The sequence below is a fragment of the Papilio xuthus genome, unplaced genomic scaffold (genome assembly GCF_000836235.2).
Source record: "Papilio xuthus unplaced genomic scaffold, Pxut_1.1 DF826945.1, whole genome shotgun sequence".
NCBI classification, from domain to species: Eukaryota; Metazoa; Arthropoda; class Insecta; order Lepidoptera; family Papilionidae; genus Papilio; species Papilio xuthus.
In genome coordinates this window covers 7017566-7041847 of record NW_013531704.1, presented here as the reverse complement: position 1 = coordinate 7041847, position 24282 = coordinate 7017566, and the positions used below count along the sequence as shown (strand labels likewise).

Genomic DNA, 24282 nt, shown 5'->3' with positions numbered 1-24282 from the left:
TATAACTCAAGAACGGCTTTACCGATATGCCTGAAAATTGGTGAGGAGGTAGCTTAGGGCCAGGAGACGGACATAGGATACTATTTATTCATTTTTTTTCGAATCGAAACTTACTAATATTAAAAATGCCAATGTTTGGATGGATGTGATATGGAAGGATGGATGGGTGGGCTACACTAATTAAGTTTTTTTATATATCCACGCGGACGGAGTCGCGAGTGACAACTATTTGTTAAATAAGTAACTAGAACATCTTAATATAAACAAATATAAGGAAGTTTGTAAGTTTGTTATTTGCTTATATAATATCACAAGCCTTTTTAATTACGATTCTTTACCTCCTTTTATGAAGAATCGAAAATAAGAGAGCAATTCATGTATAAATGTGTCACAACGTTAGTTACTACCTCTGACACTACTTGATCGATTTTTATGAAATTTTATATTTATATAATATTATATATATATATAAACACAGTAGCTTTGAGATTCCGTTATCATCTATTTTAACCCACGTGGATAAAGTCGCGGGCGACGGTTACAATAAAAATAAAACCTTTTATATAAGCATCGATTTATACAGCTTTAAAACGCTATTGGAATTTATTAAATGAACAGTGCAAAGACTGTTATATTTGATGTGGCAGCCGGTTTTCATGACAAGTTTCATGGGAGAATAGTTTGGTTTTCCCCATGCCTTCTGCACCGCAGTGATGTTATGTTTTGTGAAATAACGAGACAAGCCGAAGACAGGACAGAGTGGAAACATGCGGACACAGCAATTAAAGCATATCAAGAGCATCACAAGCACGACCTTCAGTATACAGGGTGACCCAAAAGGTTACGTACATAGGAAGGGGGATGATAGGGGTGGTCACAAGGGTCACCAGAAAAATAAAATAAAAATTCCCCTCTATTAAAATTATTAAAAAAAATAAATGGCATTTTTTAAAAACTTAAAAATTTTACACCTTCTGGGGCAATTTTAATTTTCTTCAAAATCTTTGTTAGTCGTATTGTTTTTTTTTATTTCATATTGATAAAGGGTTATTGACGATAACATAATAGCTTTTTTTTTAAATGTAGCAATATTTGTAGGTCTTTGGTTACAAAATTGCCCCAGAAGGTGCAAAATTTTTAATTTTTTAAAAAATGCCCTTTTTTTTTTGATACCCAGAGGGGAATTTTTATTTAATTTTTCTGGCGACCCTTGTGACCACCCCTATCATCCCCCTTCCTATGTACGTAACCTTTTGGGACACCCTGTATATTCAGTATATGTTCATAATGAACGAAGAAGAAGAAGATTTGATATAGATTATTAACGATTCGCAAACCGCAATAATTTCATGAACAGATACATAATATCAACGTATAAGACAAGAGCTGCGAATACATATTCTTCAGGAGAGAAACTTAATCTGTGTTCTCCTCCTATTATAAGTTGGATGTCGATTACAATGTATACAGATATCACTATAACTACAATAGTTACGTACAATAATTGCAATGTATCGTATTTCTGCATAAGAGCACCAATACCTGAAAATATATCGTAATATTATAAACTAGAGCGTCGCTGGCTCAGGGGTTGAGGACTTGCAATCTGCAGGTCCTGAATTCGAATCCCATCATTTACCAATGTGTTTTTCGATTTACGATTTACATATGTATATATCCGACGTTCCTACGGTGAAGGAAAACATCGTGCTACACATATCTAGCAAGAAATTCAAAGATATGTGTGAAGTCAACCCGCACTTGGTCAGCGTGGTTGACTATGACCTAATCACCATTAACTTAGGGTAGGCTCCGAGTCCCTCGGTGGAGACATATAGTGAGCTGATGATGATCATTAATTCAAAAGTTAAGATAGATGATTGTTAGAAGGTATCTTAGGAAAGGCTCTACGGAATTTGATGAAAATTGACATAGATGTAGAACAATCTGACGTGAATATTTCTGTAGTGTGAAGTCAAAGTAAAACAAGTTTGATATAACATACCGAATACGATCATAGGTACCACCAGAGATAGGCCGAATCCCGATAGATATGTGAAGTCTATCTTAGTCTGGAAGGCAAATAATGTTAGAGCCGTCACTATAGCGAATGTCGAACTCGCAGCAAACACGATCTGTAAAAAAATGATTGTAAAGTAACACAATCCTTACTGTAGCATTCGTTGCGTTATATTTGTCTCGTACACGTACCGACACGTGTTGCCGGTCCAAAGGTCTGACATCGACTGTCCCCTCTCGCCTTCATGTACTTATGGCGTGTACGCTCGAGACAAACAACACTACGTTTATGTATATACTACAGTTACTAATATAATTAATACGAAAGCAACTCTGTCTAATTACAATGATAATAATATTGAAATAATTTAGATTCTATCCGATAGTGTTTCACGCGAGAGATGTCGAGGACACATCTAGTTAAAATAAGACAAATATAGAACCTTTTGAAGATTGTTATAAATTTTAAATAGATTTCAAAGTTAAAAAGTAAAAAATAAAATAAAAATAATAAATATTATGGAGACAGAACAATAAAAAGCACAATAACGCTTTTAAAATATTGTTAAATAATTGTATGTCACAATATCGAACCGCCAATAGCCTAATGGTTAAGAGTACGTATTTCCGATGACGTGGTCGAGAGTTCGAATCCAGCTATTCTAGAGTCGCTCAGTAGGACTAATATGCAGGTAATAATTTAATAAAAAAATATATTAGAATAATCTTAGTAATATAAATGTATTGATCACACAATCAAAATAAAAAAATCCCAAGTAAAGAGTTACATCTCTCATCTTAAGAACTCTTACAAGATGTAACTCTTTACGTTGGAATATCGAAGTATTATTATTTTACTGACCTGTTCAAAAGGTATATCTACTATGACAAGGGGTAGGAGTATTGTCAAAGACAATGTAAACAGCAGAAGGAACATGTAATTGTAGGGCACTTTACGTCTCGCGCTCGTGAAGCACAACATGGCCAGGAACGTTGTTATATAACAGCTGACGGATATACCTCTGGACAATAGAACAAATCTTTATATATATAATTCTTCTGTGAGTGTGTATTTCACTGAACTTCTCTCAAAATACTGGACCGATTTTGATGACATTTTTTGTGTGTGTTCAAGGGGATCTGGGAATGGTTTAGATTCACAATTTTCAAATATTAACTTCATATTAATTTATTCAAATTAAAGACGTGTAGGCAGGACAACGTCTGTCGGGTCCGCTAGTATCATATATAAACGTTATTATTGTGCTATTAACATATGCGTCACGGAAGCCTAATTCAGTCCTCTATCCCTTTCCACCCTTTTTCTTATAAGGAAAGGATGGGAAGTGGAAGTGGATTTCCCGGATGAGAGGATGCATGGAAAGGGAAAATATTTTCTTTCTGTGCATCCTCTCCTCCGTCGATTAAAGTTAGGCAACGTATGTGCAATTGCGTATGTCTATGGGCAACGGTCACACGCTATTTTAGCGATTTCAAGTGGCCGCTCGCAGGTTTGCCATCTTATGATATAAAAAAAATACGACTCTATCACTGCACTGGCTATAAATGGATTGGCTTTTAAGGCGTAGTATTTTGTGCTTAATTGATTTACGCCGTTTTGGGGATAGTAACAGTTAGTAACGGTACTGTGGATTCCAACTAATATTATAGGGGACTAGAAAAAGTGCATACGCTACAAAGCGATTCCATAACGAACTTAAAAATTGTACGGAAATGACATTCACGTAACTTATCGAAAGTTATTGTCAGTTCTATACACTTTTAAAGTTCATTATGGAATCGCTTAGTAGCGAATGCACTTTGTCCAACCCCCCAGGCGCATTTTAATCTGCAATTTCTACGAAATCGCCTATCCATTTCCAGAGATCAGTGCCAGACAGAGTTATTGTAAATTACTACGACTTACATACTAATTTACAATAACTCATTAAAATTTAAATCAAAAGTTGCAAATAAGTCAACCTAAATTGATGATTGCCAACTTTAATCGACAGAGGATGGGATACGCTGACAGAGAACATTTCCCCTTCGTATAAGTCCCTTCCGCCGTCAAATCCATTTTGCCTTAACATGTAAGGAAAGAGGGATAAATTTAGTCTCTGGAACGTACACACAGAATGTTATATAGAATAAAACTCTGAATAACTTAGCACTTGATTCGTGTCTTCTATGTGGTAGTGGTACTGCACTGTGCCGCTGTACTGGCGCAACACTAGCTTTACTAAAATGTCGACGTCTATGTCCCCTCACTAATCATTCTGACACTTGACTTTGTAAAAGCGCGCCATTCGCGCCAAAGTATTATTATTAATAATGTCTGAAAATATATACTCACAAAACAAGATAAATATTTCCGAGAGCAAAATTCATGTAGAGTTCCCATTTCATCAAGCCATATGTAACGAAAGCAGTTATTAGTAACTGCACCAAAACTATAAAGAATACCTGCAAGGAAGTAAAAACCGGTTACAATGACGTCGAAGTTATAAGCAACATCCAGTTGCAATAACCGATGTCTGCGCTAAACTTCACACCTGGCCGAGCGCGGGGCGACGTTCAAGCACTCACTCTTTCATTCCATTCATTCTCGCACTCACGCGCATACTTGTCGCACCACCAGTGTACTTTTTTCTAATTAAACGCCAGTCTAAAATATTTCTAAATTTTTTTTTATTTTCTTGTTCTGTACTGAACAACCGATTTATGTTTTTATAATCAATAATGAGAGCATCGGTGGCTCAGTGGGTTAAGCATTTGAATTGCAATCTACAATCCTGGGTTGGAATCCCGCCATGTACGCCGCCATTTATTTCGATGTTCTTACAGTGAAGAAAAACATCTTAATGCAACCTGTACGTATCTGCAAAGAAAACATATTTGTGAAGTCAACGCCAGGCCAGCGTAGTTGGCTAAGGTCTTGATTTAGTGTAGGCTCCAAACCTCTCAGTGGGGACGTATAGTGAGCTGATGATGTTAACAAAGATAAGATAAAAGACATATTATTGTTTACCTTTTTAATGAAAGCATGTCGTATTGATTTTAACGAAAAGATCATATTAGCGACTAAAGTATCTTGGTCGTCCACATCCACTATAATCTCTGGCAATGACATGATCGTGCTCTGTAATAGATTAAAAAAAACATAGAGTAGAGAATAGTTATGACACTATGAGACAAATACGAGCCGGTTCAGATCACCCATTCAGCCTCAATTGTGCAAATAAAATCTAATACATAGCGGCCATAAAGATGTTTTTTAAGGTGAAATATTTATAATATTTCCAGATGGCAAACGAGGTTGGTGGTTGGTGGTTGGCCAAGGGCCGCGGACGAGAGCGAAAGCGTGCCCGTGGTCCCGTCCCGATGCGTTGGAGGAACAGAGGGGTTTAGTGGGTATGCCTCCGCTATGGAGGAGAATCCCACATAACTACCGCGTCCCCCCCGGGGCGCGGAGTATGCATAAAGCATTCCCCTCTGAAAAAAAAAATAGTGGTTGGCCAACCTCGTTTGCCACCTGGATTCATAATTCACTGCAATATAGTTTGGAACACTAATTTAGTTTTTTTTCTGTTCCGAGCAGACGGAGTGACGGGCGACAGCTAGTTTTGACTAATTTACTAAGCTTATGCCGGTTCTACTTTCGATTCGTTTTTTTTTTGTGACTGATTAGTCACTGTTTGCTTTGGAGAGGCATTTACAGTTTCACCGGGATTGAGTTGGCCGAGCGCAGATGGCGCTTAACCTGAACCTCGTAAGAATCGAAATACGTATGCTACTGTGATTCGACATTCTTAAACATAGTAAGGTAGAAGATATTATATATCCTAATTCTATAATCGCGGGTTTTGTAAAAAAATAAAAAATAAATATTATATTGTAAAAATCATATTATATATTTGTAAAAAATTAGTACAGATCAAGAGTCTGCAGAAATAAAAAAAAACACACTAAGACGGTTTGCTTACTTTGTGATAATTACAAAATACGACAAACATAATTTATCTTACTTCTTACTAATAAATGCGAATGTTTAAATGGATGGATGGATGTTTGAAATTTGGCATATATGCAGAACATGGTCTGGAAGAACACATAGGTTAGTAAGTTTTTTAATTCCGAGGGGACGGAATCGCGGGCGACAGCTAGTAATAAATATTATTTATGATCCGCTAAAAAATTTCTAACATATAAATACGTATAGCCAAGGCGTACTTCCCAATATACCATGAATGAGGAAAAAGAACCAAAATAATTTAAAACAACCGGTTCCGAACGATGATTGTTGCGAGCTCTCATTTTGCACAACATTATATTAATGTTAGTATTCAGTTATTAATAATAGTTAAGATAAAACCTTTTTTATATCAAAAGGTGGCAAATGACGGACGACCACCTGAAATCGCTGAAATAGCGAAGTGACCGTTGCACTTTGCCTAGTCGACTATAGTTCGAATCTACACTACCGCTACAAACTGTTACTATCCTCAAAACGGCGTAAATCAATGAAGCACAAAATACTACGTCTTAATAGCCAATCCATTTATAGCCAGTGCAAGCAGTTACAGTCGTATTTTTTTATATCATAAGATGGCAAACGAGCGAGCGGCCTCTTGAATTCGCTAAAATAGCGAAGTGACCATTGCCCATAGACATACGCAATTGCATATGCGTTCCCAACCTTTAATCGAGGGAGGAGAAGATGCACAGAAAGAAAAGATTTTCCCTTTCCATGCATCCTCTCATCCGGAGAGTCCACTTCCATTTCCCATCCTTTCCTTATAAGAAAAAAGAGGACGCACACTCATCAGACTGCACGCGGAATTGCTTCCACTGCACGCCTGTCTTCTGTGTGGTCGTGGCATTTCACCGGGCGAGTCGGGCCGATTCGTGCGAAGATAAAGCGGGCTCTACCACTGTTGGATTCAAACCCAGGACAGATTACAAGTTAAATGCTTATATACGGAACCACCGAGGATCCGCATTAAATTTTTGAATATTAAAATTGTTAGATTTACCACAAGTGTTTCAGAATACAGATGGTTAACGAATAAAGACATATATTTATATTTAACTAGCTATCGCCCTCGAGTCCGTCCTCGCGGATAAAAAAAAAACAAAATTAGTAGTCTATGTGTCCTTCTAGACTATCTTATATATCTATGTCAAATTTCAGCGAGAGCCACGCAGTCGTTCTGGAAATATCTTCTAACAAACATCCATCCATCCAATGTTTAAATTCGCATTTATAATATTAGTCAGATAAATTAAATATAATAATAGTTATTTTGTATTCATCTACAACATATTTGAATTTTTCCTATTACTAATTAAGGATATGGTTTTCTATTTTTCATATTAGATCAGCCACTTTATTCAAATACTAGCGGTCGCCTGCGACTGTCTGCGCAGAACAAAGAAACTTGGGGACAGATATACAGATTTTTTTTAAAATTTGGATTTATTTATCAGTAAAATAAATAAATCGTATACGAAATACATTGTATGGATATATTCTATGTGAGTCTACTACTACAGAAGAAAACAACACTATGTCTATGGAAATCGTTATCTATTCTCCCATAGACAATGAGGATAAAGAGTTTTTTTAACTATTGTTTCTGGTTTAAATATCTAATAATGCAATGCCAGCAGCACCCTTTGTTTCACCCTGGCGACGCCCACGTTACCACAGTAAAGATGGGCATGGATTCGCAGCTAAAGTTTGATTCTTATTATACGAAGACTATGATTTTTAAATAAATAAATAAATGACGTCGCTTACAAGTTACAAAGTAGGTTGAGTTATTGGAAAGTAAACTACCGTATTGTTTTCTGTAGGTTGTTGACCAGCATCAGGTTTTTCGTCCTGTTTGACATTTGGATGCTCATAAGGGCTATAAGATAGCCCAACTATGCCGTAAGGTGGCGGTGGTGCGTTCCTGTTATCCATTGGTATTGTGTACGGAACATTTTTATTTTCCGACGCCATTTTTTTCACCTGGAAATAAATCTTATTACAATTTTTATTTTAGTACAATATTTTAAAGCTTTTAAGAATAAGAAAAAAACACAGAAGAACAATACTTGGACAATAATAATTGGAGGAAGCCTGCACCCGACAGGGGACGTGACATTTTATATTATATTTATTACTTAAAATGTAAATAAATATATACTTTTTTATGTAATTAAAAGGCTTATATATTAATTCTAGCTATATATATATGGAAAAGTATAGGACCGATCATCACGGCGATCTTTGGAGGTCTATGCCTAATAGTGCGTCTTGTCGCTGACCAAGCATGGAAAAGTAATTGAGATGTTTGTCCGTCTCTATACATTTATAAGCCGATCTGATTCAAATCGGAAGAGTTATCTCAGGGCGACGGGATTTCTTTAAAACAATTATTAAGTTTTTTAAAAAATGCTTTCGTTTTAATATTTATCTATGCAGTTCAGCTGTTATTTATTTAAGTAAGGCAACTGTTGAATTAAAACTTAATATTTAGTTTAAACATTTATTTACAACTTTTAAATTATATACAGTTTTTTATACCAATATAGGTAATCAACAGAAATGGCGTAAGAATTGCGAACTGGAATCCAGGAATTAATTTAAAATTACATTTAAACTAAAAAAATAAAACTGAATCAACAACACCAAACATACAGAACTTATAACTACTATGTAGTAACGAAAGCTGGACTAAAAAAGAAATTTTAATATTGTAAATATTATGCATGTTTACTTACGTGCGGTTTTATAATTCAACTAACAAGTGCACTTTTATGATTTTCAAACACAATAGCACAAATTAAAATAATAAAAACAGCACTTTATTGTTAACAACACAGGACTCCAAGCCGGCTAAAGCAAAATAAACTGGCGAAATGGCAGAGAGCCAACGAATAATCGTTGTTCCGATTCCGGAGCAACAAGCTGAGATGAACAGCGTCAGAATGCGACATCCGATATATTCATCTCGCACTATTATACATCAAAATTATGTGGGCGTTTGGAATCTGTCGATACTGAGTTTCCTTAAAGTCGCGCATGTACAATATTTTCAATAATAATTTTATTTTTGATAAGCTTTAACTATCTTTTAACCGGGTTTAATTTTTATAAATTAAAAATTAACCCGATATCTTTCTGCCTGGCAACTATTAAGATAAAAATTTGGGAATTACCTTAACCTTTTGGCAGTTTGCGTTAATCGATCGGCGCAGGCATGACTTGTCTTGGGCGGCATTTCTAAATTTAGATAGCGCTTGCGTCGTAAATGTTCGCGTAACGATTTTATGATATCAATTACAGGTAATGTAAACTTTAAGCTCATCTTTGATTTATTTTGTGAACGGATATACGTAAGTATAAAACAACTAGTACCCGGTAATCACTGCTCAAGTATAGAGGAATAAAAAATTATAGAATGAATATTCCATATTAAACGTTTCTCTACTAGGTTTCTGGTAAAAAAAAACTTTTAATAATTTGTAAAATCTTTTGTTGTCATCGACTAAATAAATCTTTCGGACTAAAAATAATAAGTAATATTTAAATTTCTTTAAAAAAATTATTTAAATCAAGTTTTTAAAATATATTTGAATATTTTAATTGCATTTTGTTTATATGTACTTTGTCTTTTACATTTATGTTTCACAACTGCCGTCTGTATTTTATTGATTTGTCATGTCTGTGTCGTAACTCTTTGTTACATTTCTTCGTTCAGCCGGGCAGCAGATTCCGAATTTAAAAACTTTTTTGTTTTTTTTTTTAATTAAAAAAAAACACATTTTGAAACAATTTTATCACAGGTTTAATTAATTGTAAGTTAAATATATTCTACATAACAATGTTGATGTATTTTATAAATAAAAAAGCACTTATTATAAATACATCTCTCTCTCTATTAAAATAAAGGGAATGAGAGAAAGAGATGCATTGCTATTGACTATTGAAGTGACTGACATTTCGTAGTTCATTCCAACCTAAAATTAATAGTTTGTTAAAGAACAAACGTATTTTATTTTTATAGGACCTTTAATATTGTACTCGTAGAACATGATCTAGATATCTGACCTGACGACCTATGCGTATAACTAAATTATTAAAAAAAAGTGTCACAAGAACCTTTTCCTACTGTATTTGTCACGTATTGTTTTTTTCTGTTATGCCATTTTCTGTGACCATGTAGGTTTTACATATTTTCTGACACAACGTACCGCGACAGCAGCGCCTCCATTATCAGGCCAGATATCCTTGTTTTACTACACAAAAGTTTAATATGCATCACTGTTCATATAAGTTAGACCTAACTATTAGGGTACGCGTCCATTAGTCCGCGACGGACGCATCGCGCACGGCCCGCAGCGGATTTTAGTGTGCTTTGTATGATTTTACATAATTCTGAGTCCAATATCGGCGCTGGTCGCATCTAAAGACGGAATTTATCAACAAGCAATTAAGGGCCGAGAGTGTGGTGTATCCAGCGCGGGCCAATTGAAGCGTACCTTTAGATGACAAACATTTAGTTTTTAGTTAGAACAAACTATAGATTTATTTAGAAGCGCCTATAATTGTCAGAATAAACAAGAATATGTTGACGATGTCTAAGTAAAGGTTAAGAGCTGCGAAGATATATTCTTCAGGGGACAAGCTGTATTTATGTTTGCCTCCCATCATAAGTTGTGTGTCATAGACAAGATAGAGGGAGAACAGCAGTGCCCCCGCCGATGCGTAAACCAACGTCAGTATGTTGTTTCTTGGTAGGAAGATCGCGATCAGTCCTGGAAATAAAAAGTTCAGATCTGTTTAATAGTTACTATCTAAAAAGGTTCATTGCAATAAAAAAGTTTGATATGTTACAGTCTAGTCCAACTATTTGTTGACAGTCAAAAAGTAACGGCTTGATTGCTACAACGCCCTTTTTTATCATGTCTTGGGGGCAGGAGAGTGGGAGAGACTGAACAATGAAGGGTGAGCCTGTGTTATTTGCCGACCATTGGCGCCCCTTTCTGTCCGACGCCCTGGGCGGTTGCGCACATGCGCCCTTTTCTTAGGGCACGGGCTGCACGTAGCGAAAGTAATAGAAGTAACGAATACAAAGAAAGAGGAAGACTGAAGAGAGCATGAATGAAATGTGTGAAGACAATGTATTCAAATATAACGGCTGACCGAAATTACTTATAGAGAAGAGTACAAAGATAGTAATTTAGTAATTTATCATACCAAAGAGAAGCAGAATCATTGAAGCGGCTACTAGCGCCCCTCCCATCATGGTGAAGTCCCACTTCGTCTGGAAGGCGAACAGAGTCAGAGCCAAGCATACTCCAGCGGTTATACCGACAGCCATCATCACCTGAAAAAGGAATGCAATGTACTAGCCTGCTATTGCGTCATCATAGCTTCAAAATCCCCGTTTAAAACATATTGATGTCTCAAACATGTCAAAGATAATGACAGGAATGATAATATGTTTTAAACGGGGATTTTGGACTCAGAAACATATTGTTAGATCTACAGATATATTTGTTTCATTCCTTGGATATTTGACTCCAACTTTTGCTTTTAGATCGGCCTGATTGCGCTAAAATAGCAAAATTGAAAGGTGGTAGATGCGTTACTGATCTTTAGTGACACAGTAGGTAATACAGAGAGAGGATACTACCCTTCGTGTATTTCCACAACACACCAAATTTACTACCCTGTTAAGAAAAGTTTGAAAAGAAGATTAGAGTTGGCCTCCGACACCTAGTCATCACGTCGGAATTCTGTTACTAATTCTAGACGCTTGCCCTCTGTGTGATCGTGGCTATTCTACCAGTGTAACTTACTTCAGAGACGCTGTAGATGCTGGTAACCACGCCAAGCATGAAGCTCTGCGCCAGTGTAAAGACGAACAGAAATATAAAGTTGGTTGGCGCGGTGCGTCGTATGTCCGGACAGCAAGCCATAGCAATTATACACGCGAATAGTACCGCTATAGCCACCCATCTGAAAAAGACAAATATTATTACTGTACCATAATCCCTTTGCAATAAAATAACATAATACTAACCTAACTTTTACGAACGAAACGAAACGAAGAAAATCCGACTCTCCGCCGGTGTAGCGGCGCAACACTAGCTTTATATAAATGTCAACGTTTATGTCCCCTCACTAATTAATCTGACATTTGACTTGGTAACAAAAACGCGCCATTCGCGCCAAAGAATACATACATAGTTGATGGATAGATCTGTCTATTAAATTTATTTTGCAATAGTTAAAATATTGATTAATGTTAGATCTAACGAGTTCAATATTACAAATGTTCAAATTTGTAACCGTGACTTTCTGACACCGAAATCGCCGTTTAAAACATATTGATATCTCTGTTTTTTTAAAGATGACAGACAGGGATAACGATATATTTTACAGGTTCCAAAGGTAAATCAGTTATGTTACTTACAATAAATAATTGTTTTGCGCTACCCATCGTTTCGTAGGTTCGTGGAAGAGGAATAAAGCTATGAAGCCCATCGTGATCAACAGCTGGCACATAAGAATGGAGTATACCTTGAAAAAACAATAAAACACTTATTCTGCAATCCAACATCCATACAAAAATTGTATCTTAGTTTTTTCAGATACGATTTGGGGAATGACTGTGTTATGTTAATCGTAATCCATGGTATGAGTCAGTGGCTCAGGGGTTGCAGAACTTTATTTATAATCTGCAGGCTTTGGGTTCAATTCCGCCATGTAACAATGCGTTTTATGGTGAAGGAAAGTATCATGTTGCAACCTGCACATATCTCACCTCTAACTTAGGGTAGGCTCCTAGTCTTCAGTGGGGACGTATAGTGAGCTGATGATGAATTCATGCTAATACCTGGTTTACATTATGCCTCGCTTTTTGCGCTACTGTCTACTTGTCTTTTAGTTTTAAAAGCTCGTTGGATTGCATTAAAGGCTCACCTTTCGTATAAAACCTCTTCGTATACTCTTTTCAGTGAAGTCGAAGCCCTGCATGTGGCCATCTTCTCCGAAGCTCTGTGGAGGAACATACCCCATTGGCTAAAATAAGAAAAAAATCTTCTAATTGTGGTTTGTCATAATTTTCATTCGTTTAAATCGACCTTTAACTCGACATTCGTCACTTATTTGTGAATAAGATTTTATTAGATTGCAGTAATATTAGATACTTAAGTATTGTGAATAAAATAGTAACATTTTAAACCATTTCAAATTAGCTCCATGGTATGTTTAGGTCACTAATATAGCGGAAAGCCAGGATTTGAAAGAGCAATTGAAATAACGATACCATTGGGCAAAAATACTTAATAAAGACTTATAATCATACTAGCAGTATTATTTAATTCTATTTGTAATCTGATAATCACGTTCCATAATATCCAGGAACGCAGAACAATTCTTTTGGCAATCAATAACCAGACCAACATACGACTCAAGAAAATTATCAATGGATGATTCATAAAATTCTCGATAAACTAGACAGACAGACTAGAACAAATCTTACTAATATTATAAATGCAAATGTTGGGATGGATGTTTGTTTAAAAGACCTGAACGGTTGCATAGATCTGGCTGAATTTTGGCATAGGATACTAAATAAGTTTTTTATAATTCCGCGCGGACGGAGTCGCTGGCGAGATGTAACCATAATCTATCACACGTTTGTCGATAGAGATAAACTGTATACTACAAACTACACTAAATACAACTTTATTAACAACATTCTAATTTACTTTATAAATCTCTATAAATATTTGCGATGAAAATATTTAATAGAAATAATTTCAATATACCTGAGACATTTTTGTTAGGAACACGTTATCACTGATACGCAGTCACAAGTAAACTATGATAAGCTTAGCAAAGGCCAATGAGATCGATAAATACGTTGATTTTAACAATTTAGCGATAAAAATGTATTACTCACTAGCAAATGCAGTAACTATCTTACACACTAAAAGATAATTTAACTATTTAACTCTAGACTAAGTAAATCAGCCTCAAAATGATTCAAAAGATCCCATCACATAGATTTGAACCGTTGAGTTGTCTCAAGAAATAAATTGGCAGCTCATAGCTTATAACGATGTACTTTAGCTCGAAGAGCCGCAAGATTGACTCGCAGTTAACAGCTCTAAACCCCAAATCATAATTCTGCTAAATAACAAAAAAAATCATAACTCTATGCAGGTACAATTTGAATTGAACTGCGAGCCGGTTCACTAATTAGCTTCTCACATGTGGTGGTGCTCACCAATGACCTGATTTGCAAGTCATCAATTTTAGATGGGTTTTTGTTGGGTTCTGAGACTAATATGACTAAATAAAACTTAATATCTTCCTTCTTGTCATTGTATTTGACATAACAGATATAACGATATGTTTTAAACGGGGAATTTGGTCTTAGAAACACACGGTTACTCATGGCTACTTAACTCTATGACCTCGGAATTAAGTCAAGAGCCAATTAGGTTTATCATATATCAAAATATTTGATAGAGATATTGAGTTAGAGTTTAAGATTATTTGGATTAGACAGTTTAAAGGTTGTTAAAATCGGAAATGTTTCCGCGGCGAGAACCCGTTGATGACGTCTGAACACGGCGCTGTATGTTGGCAAAACGATTCGCACTTCTACTATTCGCCCGTACTTCCTTTGTGATGACAATTTGAACATATTACTAACGTCGGACATTAATAAGTCAAATGTAGTAAAAGTGAACCCTGAGATCCAAGACCCCTTCATATCGAATTAGTGTACAAGATGGCCGATATGTAGCGATTTTATGGTAGTATTTTTCTACTAAAAAGCAAAATCATGACTTACAAGCTGTCGCCTGCGAGTCCGTCTGCGTGTTATTAAAAAAAACTTAATAGGTGTTCAAGGAGTTTTTACACTTCAGCAGCCATTAAAACTAAGAAAAAAGAAGAAATTTAAACTTTTGAATTTAGTAATGTCAGAACAGTTTTCTATGTCTTTTTGTTATTCGTGTTCAACAATATTAACACATTTTTCTTCAAACAAGGGTTTTTTATTTAAACCCCTGTACAATAGGTATATTGTTCTTCTAGACTTATGTTCTACATAGCCAAATTCAATCATGATCCGTCGAACCGTTCTGGAGATATCTTCTAACAAACATCTATCCTCTTAACTTTCTCATTTATAATATTAGAACGATGACCTAATATTTAGGTCTTTGTTTTTTTTTAATTTGTGAAAAAACAGAACTGATTCATTGAAGAGTTTATATGAAATAAAACAACATTCAGATGTCCATCTATCACAGAATTTATTCAAGAAAAAAAAAACATTAACGACCCGAAGGACCACAAATTATATTTAATATAACATACTTATTTAAATCTATACTAAGTTATATATTAGACAGACAATAAAGCATAGGATTTAATATAGAAAGCTATTTTTTTATAAATTTAGAAATAAAATCTTATTGCTTTGGAATGTAAGACAAAACATGGCAACATTGTCTTTGACATTTTTTGACAAAGATAAAGCAAAATATAATCCGAAAAACATATCTGACCCGGTTAGAGACACTTATAATATATATAAAACCAATTTTAGCATATAAAACTACAAGAAAAAAAACGATAACTACCATATAACAAGTATAGGACACATTTTTGACATTTCCAGGAGGGCGCTAGTGTGCCATCTTAAGTTAATTCAACTTTAACCGAATCAGATAATGTGTATAATATTTACACTGAATAAACTTTGTATGTATGTATGAATTGTATGTAATGAGGTTTTATTTGTTTTTATAAATATATAAATATATTTGTCTAAATATTACGTAAGATTCTTAATATCATTTAAAGTGTTACGTTTAACAAATAATACTATTCATTGTGGTTGTAACACTGTTTACAACATATTATATTTAATTAAAAAAAAGAGCTATAATTGATATATAACGAGCAGCTATAATTTTAGTATAGATAAAAGGTAAATACATAAGCAATCTTATTAATCATCATCATCAGCTCACTATACATCCCCACTGAGGGTCTCGGAGCCTACCCTAAGTTAACACGTTAGCTGCCATGTCGGACTATGTGTCCGACAAGCCATACTTCCATTCAACACTTCACTGTGGCTTTTTAATCGAATTGTTGTATACAACGTGACCCGCAAGGCCCCATTCAAATGGTTTTGGACATAATTATTTTTTTTTCGTTTTTCTTAAAATCTTTCTGCCAGCTAACGTGTTAAGGATGATTAGGCCATAGTCTGACGTTCTTATCGTGATGCTGCACATATCTGAGAAGAAATTCAAAGATATGTGTGAAGTCAACCCGCACTTGGCCAGCGTGGTTGACTATGGCCTAATTTATTTAAATACGTAGTTCAAATATTATTGTCGTTTATTTTATCTTTTTATTAATAATAGTGTGTTAATATTAGGATTTTTTTATATTTTTTTAAGTAGGTTTTTGATGTTGACTAGTCATATATGTTTTATATATATATATATATTTAAAAATGCTCTCAGTACATATTTACCACAAATAAAATACTGCTAATGTACGACCACAATGACATTAAAAGTGGAGTTAATTATATAAATAAAAAAAAAACATTAAAAAAGCTGAGCTGTTCTTTGACAGTCTGCGTGTTGACGCCTTTGGTAGCTTTACATCTGGAAATATTAAAAAACAATAATTGTTACATGTTTTGAAATTAGTAAACAGTGTTATTTTCATTATTCCATATCTCAAGTAAACGTTTTGTACATATGAAGCTTTTGGAATAAAAAAAAAAAGATTTTTTAACTTTTTTTTTTAAAAATCTGTTCTTTTAAAGCAATTATGACAGATCGAAATCACTCATACACATTATTATTAGAAAAGTACTATAGAAATGTACTGTGATAACGAAATTTTGTAAGAAATTTAAAAAAAAATCACAAGAAATTACATCAAATAATGAAACGCAACACCCTTTGAATAAAGAAATAATTATGAAAATCGGACAACAAGAACAAAAAAAAAACAGACGGATTGAGAACCTCCTTCTTTTTGAAGGTTAAAAATATGACGCAAGAGAATACATACGATAATTTAATCCCGACTGGCTCCAATAATAGTCAATATATATATGAAGATATTGATGACGTCGAGGTAGAGGTTGAGCGCCGCGAACACGTACTCCTCGGGGGAGATGCTGTACTTGTGGGAGCCGCCCATCATCAGCTGCGTGTCGTACACCAGGTAGATGGAGAACAGCAGGGCGCCCAGTGAGGCGTACACCAGCGTTACGATGCGGTTGCCCGGCAGGAACATCGCTATCAGACCTGAAATATTATTGTCATACATATTATCTGTTTAAGTGATTTTTGCTTCATTCTAGATTTTTTTAATCTCATTTTTTTTGGTATTTTTCTCCTCAGCGGTCAATAACTTACCGAACAAGAGAAGTACAACAGTGGCACAGAGCAGGATGCCCCCCATAGCGGTGAAGTCGTATTTAGTCTGCATCGCGAACAGCGTCAGCGTCAGGCAGATCACCGCCGTGATGCCCACCGCCATCATCACCTGGTGACACAACCAATGTACCATTCACTACCTGTCGCAAGTGACATCGTCTGCGCGGAATTAAAACAAGCAGCCTATGTGTTCGTTAAGTCGTTCTGATTACTTCTAACATCCATCCATCTATACATTCATCCATACATTTGAATTTATAATCTTAGTAAGATAGTAGATAACGGTCACTTAAATTCGCCGAAAAAGCGACTACTGTTTATAGACAGGGCCGGATTTAACATTTCTGGCCTGGGTGTCATTTTTATGGCGCTTTTTTAGATTTCGGAAGAAAATGACCATAGTTAGGGTATTAGGTGGTTCCAAGCGCCTCTTTATATCTAACTCTGACGCCTGCAGTGCCCTATGATATCCAGCGCCCTGGGCGGTCACCCCATGTCTCCCTACCCTAACACTGAGGAAACACTGAAAGATTTCCCCTTCCTATACATTCCCTGTTTAATTTCATTATTCAGCCATTAATGACCTTTATAAATGCAGTAACTTTAAGATATTTTGTGCCTAATTGATTTACGCCATTATGACCTTGAAAGTAACGATTTGTAGCGGTGATGAGATCAAACTAATAATATATAACGGGGGTGTTTGGGGGGTGTTGTGGTGGTGTCATACCGCAGTGCCATCGTACATGCTGCTGGTGACTCCGAGCAGGAAGCTCTCAGCGACGGTGAAGATGCCGAGGAAGATGAAGTTCATGGGAGCCTGCCGGCGCACGTTGCCGCAGCACGACATTACTATCAGACAGATGAACACCACCGCGAAAGCTATCCAGCTGGAAAATATCATTTTATTCTTTTTAATTGCTTCTAATAACATTTTTAGAGTTCCGTACTGCGGAAGGAAAAAAACGGAACCCTTTAAGGATCAATTTGTTATCCGTCTGTCTCAACACACTTTTTTAAACCTTACTAATCCTAAATTTAAAATAACGATATGGATCTTAATAAAAAAACTTTTTTATTAATTATTTTGTCTCCACCTTATTATTATTATCACGTCATCAGCATTGATCAACTAAACACTATAAGGTATACTTCTGGCACACCTCTGTCATACCCCTATTTTCAATACTAGCGGCCATCAGACTTCGTCAGAACAGAACCTTAAAAAGTAACCTATAACATGCCCGCGTCAGTTAACCTTCAGTCAAAGTCCCGTCAAAATCGGAACAGCCGTTCTGGAGATGCCTGATAAAAAACATCCATACATCCATCTAAATATTCGCATATATATTACTAGCTGTAACACGCGACTCCGTCCGCATGAAATTTAAAAAAAAACTTATTTAGTTAATACCCCTCTGTGTTCTTTCAGATTATATTCTACATCTATTTCAGCAAGATCCATACAGCCATTCTGGAGATACCTTGTAACAAACATCCATCCATCCATACAATCTCAAGTATAATATTCGTAAGAAGTAATACAAGTGAGTAGGTACTTACAACATGAAGGTGTTCCTCTGCACCCACATCTGCGTGGGCTTGTGGAACACGAAGAGCGTGATGAAGCCCAGCGTCACCAGCAGCTGACACATCAGGATTGAATACACCTGAAACATGTGAATAAAAACATTGCATTACTTGGAAGTCACCAAAAGGAATAATAAACATTTAGAGTTTCGATGGCTCAGGGGTTACTTGACTTGTAATTTGCAGCTGCTGGGTTCGAATCCCGTCCATATGTACATTTATCCGACCTTCTTACGGTGAAGGAAAACGTGATGCTACACATATCTAATAGGAGAAATTCAAAGATATATAAGTCAATCCGCACTGGGCTGTGGTCGACTATGGCTTAGTCACCCCTAACTTAGGGTTGACTCCTTACATTTTTTTAATACTAGCACCAAGCAAATTTCCACCTTAATAAATAAAAAAGAAAGCAAATTCATCTTACCTTCCGTATGAAAGCCTTGCGTATGCTCTGCTCATTGAAATCGAAGCCTTTGACGTCACCATCTTCGCCCAGACTGCCCTGACCCGGACCCGGATATCCGGCCGGCTGGAAACATTAATAATTTTTTTTATATCTTGTTCAAATAATCAACCTGTCCTTTTCCCCCATGTATGTACTCTACCATAAATCAATTGTCATATTTGTCACTCTTACGCATATCCTCTTTCTCATTATCGATTTCTTGTTCCAATAACAAAACTGTATTATTTTAACCATTTACATTTCACGTAAAAACTAATAAGTTAAACAATTTCTTTTCAAAACTGAACAGAATAGAAAACATTTGTTACTAAAACATAGCTTAAATACCACAAAGAACCTTTCAAACATGATGCAATTTTCTACTGGGCTGTTAGATTCACTTATGCAGTAATTTCATAAAAAATAACATAATTAGACGTGAATTTTTATTGACAAAATCAAAGCTCTATAGATTTATGAAAGCCAAATTGTCAAAGAAGTAGTACAACAACGTTACAACCAATTTAAACCAACCTAAGTAATATTGACATGCGCATATTCTCTAGACTCAAATATTCACACACTATTGCATCGTAACCTCTTTCAAAATTTTATTGTTCAACCCTACTACTAAACGACCATAATATTGCCAAACTCGTATTTATTTCTTACATCGTGCACCCTTGCCTTGTATCCCAGAGGACTTGGAACTCTTTGTGAGCCACCACAGACATAGAAGTCATAGATATACTAACCTCACCAAATCCGGCACCTCCATAACCGGGTTGGAAGCCAGGCTGCGCCGGGTAGCCGGCTTGAGGCGGATACCCGCCCGGGGGATAACCTCCTGGTGGGGGATAACCTCCTTGCGGGTAGCCACCTTGCGGGTAGCCCCCTTGTGGGTAACCACCTTGCGGATATCCTCCCTGGGGATATCCACCTTGCGCTGATTGATCTGGTAAATAATAATTTTATTGTCACATATTATTCCAACTAGTTGACAAAAAAGCATGCATGTTGGGAGTTGTAAAATGTCGCTCAAATTTGACCTTGAATTATAATTTTATTCTTGAGTTTATTTCTATCATAATACGTTTAGCAACATTTTATAGCTCTTAATACAAATCTGTACACACAAGCTTAGGTGAGAAACATCGATGAAAAGTGAAATTAACAATTAGATGTGCTGGACTTATGTAATTATTACGTGATACAAAATATAATTCGGGTCTAGCACTAAGTGAACATTAGACTCTGAGATGATTAATCTTGAATATTACTGTAATTTCAAAGTAATATAAGTGTTCACTTCTCAATTCCTAGAAATACAACATTAAAAACCATACAAGATAGTTGCTTCGAGTTTCAATGTCATATCAAATGATATTAAATACTTCACGTATTTAATTTCATCAAAATCGATATATAAAATTGCATTGTGCTGTATGTCTGTACATAACTTAGTATTGCTTCAAAGTAAATTGTAAAGCTAAAGTAAAAATAATTATAAAAAAAAACGTAATTTAGAAACCTTTGTTTTCTGCCATCCTTGAATCCACCACACTAATAAATCTTTACTTAATTATTTATTATAATTGCAATAAAAAACACTGATATTTTAAACTTTCTTGTAAAATGAAACGTTAAGAGGAATTAAAAAGAAAATTATTAATCACCCAAACATTAAAAAAAATACTGGCCAGTAACAACAATTACAAAATGGCGTCCAGAAAAAGTTTACAAACGGGGGAGTCCTTTAAATGCGTCAGACAAGAATACAATGAAATAAATCTTTGTATACTCTGTGGAGATATGAAAATCGCAACGTGATCTGCGCATGGCAATTCAGTCCTTTTAACAAGGGCAAATAAAGTCGATATTAGCCTACGCACTATGAGTCACAGTTTCACACATGCGCAATGTTTTCAAAACAACAGTGCAATATTGAAATGTATTACAAAGGCAAAGAAAATTGAACTTTAATCCTATCATCTTAAGGATACAAATAAAATAAGATAACCGGACGTGATAATTACGTTATTCAAGGTTCTAAGCGTGTGAAAAATAATCATGTTTGGATTTGCTATTTAATATTAACAATACTTTTTTTCTTTCAATGTTTCCCTCAATAACTACGTGGGTACACCAATCATTTAAACCACGATTGTCGCTTATACCCCTTAGGCTTTATGAAGAAATTAATTAACTCATTTTCAATCTGATTTATACCCTTACTTTGTGCTATCACAATAAAAAGGTATATTAAATTAATTTATTAAACATTGAGAACAAAACCCCTATACAAAAAACCTATCTTTATCCCCCTCATTATCTTACTAATATTAATCAACGGCTGAACGGATCTCGAATTAAATTTACCATACATATATAACAGTCTGGAAGAAAACAGCTGTTATTTTTTTAACTCTGCGAGGCAGAGTCGCGGGCGACAGCTAGTCTTTTATAAAACAGATATAATATATTTGACATAAGTTAAAAAATATAATTTCATAAAAATTATCTGAAGTCAAGCATACGTAAGCCATTCCAATAATAGCTGCGAAATCAATATTGTAATGCCACGCCCACCTTATAGGGCTGTCAACTTTTAATAAACGTAGACGAATACTGGTACCAAAAATGACCTCTAAAAAACAACTGACTAGTGTCACTCATTTCGACCCAAAGACACATAACCCGAATACTAAATACAAAAAGAAATCGAGTCAAATTGGAAGAGTTGACAACCCTAGCAGGTAATTAGGAAAGGACATCAGCTATATTCGGATTACAGGGTCACCATCGATCGTTAATACGTCAAGTATAAAATAACTTGTTTTTCAACGAAAAGCTTTGTTCACTTGATTGATGGAATTTACTTAATATTCGATTGACCTTAGCAGTGAAGGACTTAAATTTATATCGATTTTTGTGTTTGAACTAGTATTCCATACTTTTATTACAGGCACCAGAAATATGTCAAAGAAACAATCTTACTAATATTATAAATGCGAATGTTTGGATGGATGTTTGTTCAAAGGTATATATACAAAACGGCTGAACGGATCTCGATGAAATTTGGCATACATATAGTCTGGAAGAACACATAAGCTATTTATTAAGTTTTTTTTTTAATTCCGGGCAGATGGAGTCGCGGCCGACAATTAGTAGTAAACATACTTCAAACAGTCCATTTAAAATGTGGAAATAATTTATACTAAGTTGAAAACAACTACATATAATCTATCCTTCTGAGGTTTCCCGTTTCAATCCGCTTAAGAATCCACAAAAATGGTATCGAGATCGCTTTAAAACGAGGTTGACTATTCATTTAATAATTAAGTCACTGGCCAGTTGTTAATTAAAACGAATTCTTGAAATGGAACAAGTTTTTTTTTAAACGTACGAGTATATTTTAAAATAAGATCATACTAAACTATAATACCTCCAAGCGGAATTAAAAAAAAAACTTTTTAAGTAACCTATGATTTTTTCCAGACTGCATTCTACATCTGTGCCAAATTTCATGAAGATCCGTTGAGCCATGCCGGAGATACCTTCTAACATCCATCGATCCATCCATACATCTAAACATTCGCATTTATAATAATATTAGTGAGATTAATGGATACAAACTCACGTATTTCTTTGGTATTTGGCACCGATTAGTTTCGGACCCATCGGGGGCCTTTGATCAGGGTAGGGGTGACAGGTAAAAATACGCGACTGTAACCGTTTAGTTCATTATAATGTCTCACGAAAGTTTAAATAATAAAATCAAAATAAAACATATTAAATTAATAGTAGCTTAACAATATATTTTCACATTTTTTTTCTCTTTGAAAAAGAAAACAATTATGTTTCAGTGCACTAATGAAATTTATTTTCTTTCTACAACAAAAAAAAAATGGACGCTATTACGTCGTCTGATAAAAGACCGAGAAAGGGGGTAATTTTATCTTTCATGTAACTGACGCATCTTTGATTGCACAAGAATTATATTACGCAACTAATGTTGAAGACCATTTTATATTGTATGTATGACTCATGTATGTCAGATAAATTTGTAACTTTAGTACATTGACGTTTATTATAAAGAAAAAAACACTTTTATTATATTATACTAATATTATAAATGTGAATAGATGTTTGTTAAAAATTATCTCAAGAATGAAAGAATGGATGTCGCTGAAATTTCGTATAGATGTAGAACATAATCGGAAGAACACATAGGGTACTTTTTGATTTGTTTTTATTCCGCGCGGAGCCAGATGTGACAGCTAGTATAATATAAACAGATGTAACAAAATCTCACTATAAGTTACATAAATCTCAATTCAAGAAATACTGTTATATATAACTTAAGTAAAGAGAAAAGTAAAAGCTGGATAACATTATTACTTGACATAACTTATATAACAAAATCACATTCACAAAACTTGTCATATATTCAAATAAGATTGAATTTACATATTTGAATGTGTGAACAAAACTGATATTAGGAATAAAGCAGTGATTCCGAGATATGTAAAATTATTGACATATAAAAGTGTCTGTTCGGAAAAATCTCACCAATCCAGTAACAATAACAAAGCAACAGCCCGATCCGAGGCTCCTGAGGGAGCCCTCGAGTCTTGTTACTATTAAACGAGGTTCAGGCTAAGCGCCATCTGTGCTCGGCTAACTCAAGCCCAGTGAAGCTGTAAATGCCTCTTCAAGGCAACCAGTGA

At 35.1% G+C, this 24282-nt stretch overlaps 3 protein-coding genes across 7 annotated transcripts in view; all 3 read right to left on the bottom strand.

Moving 5' to 3' along the window:
• Nucleotides 1–1202: 1202 nt before the first annotated feature.
• On the bottom strand, nt 1203–9487 carry LOC106121077 (protein lifeguard 1-like). 3 transcript variants are annotated; one of them, XM_013316570.1, is made up of 7 exons: nt 8790–9487; nt 7862–8033; nt 5051–5161; nt 4376–4485; nt 2882–3041; nt 2006–2135; nt 1203–1542 (listed from the first exon to the last, which is right to left on the bottom strand). In XM_013316570.1, exons 2-7 carry the CDS (start codon nt 8027–8029, stop codon nt 1322–1324), a joined length of 900 nt encoding a protein of 299 aa, XP_013172024.1. In that variant the 5' UTR covers nt 8030–8033; nt 8790–9487; the 3' UTR covers nt 1203–1321. The 3 variants fall into 3 exon arrangements, with proteins under 3 accessions (XP_013172024.1, XP_013172023.1, XP_013172025.1); XM_013316569.1 differs by having other exon boundaries at nt 7862–8038; nt 8794–9487; XM_013316571.1 differs by lacking the exon at nt 8790–9487 and adding an exon at nt 8263–8297 and having other exon boundaries at nt 7862–8040.
• Nucleotides 9488–9903: 416 nt separating this feature from the next.
• On the bottom strand, nt 9904–13950 carry LOC106121034 (protein lifeguard 1-like). 2 transcript variants are annotated; one of them, XM_013316513.1, is made up of 6 exons: nt 13855–13950; nt 13004–13102; nt 12495–12601; nt 11878–12037; nt 11273–11402; nt 9904–10830 (listed from the first exon to the last, which is right to left on the bottom strand). In XM_013316513.1, the coding sequence occupies exons 1-6, from the start codon at nt 13861–13863 to the stop codon at nt 10601–10603; spliced, it is 735 nt and encodes a 244-aa protein (XP_013171967.1). In that variant the 5' UTR covers nt 13864–13950; the 3' UTR covers nt 9904–10600. The 2 variants fall into 2 exon arrangements, with proteins under 2 accessions (XP_013171967.1, XP_013171968.1); XM_013316514.1 differs by having other exon boundaries at nt 13004–13078; nt 13855–13915.
• Nucleotides 13951–16505: 2555 nt separating this feature from the next.
• Nucleotides 16506–24282, bottom strand: part of LOC106121435 (protein lifeguard 1-like) — an 11678-nt gene continuing 3901 nt past the window's right edge. For both annotated transcript variants that reach the window (XM_013317110.1, XM_013317111.1), the window contains 7 exons: nt 20308–20507; nt 19532–19636; nt 19078–19184; nt 18245–18404; nt 17494–17623; nt 17144–17382; nt 16506–16728 (listed from right to left, as the gene is read on the bottom strand). In XM_013317110.1, the coding sequence (XP_013172564.1) occupies nt 17150–17382; nt 17494–17623; nt 18245–18404; nt 19078–19184; nt 19532–19636; nt 20308–20507 (935 nt within the window). In that variant the 3' untranslated portion in view covers nt 16506–16728; nt 17144–17149. The remainder of the gene's footprint in view (nt 16729–17143; nt 17383–17493; nt 17624–18244; nt 18405–19077; nt 19185–19531; nt 19637–20307; nt 20508–24282) is intronic.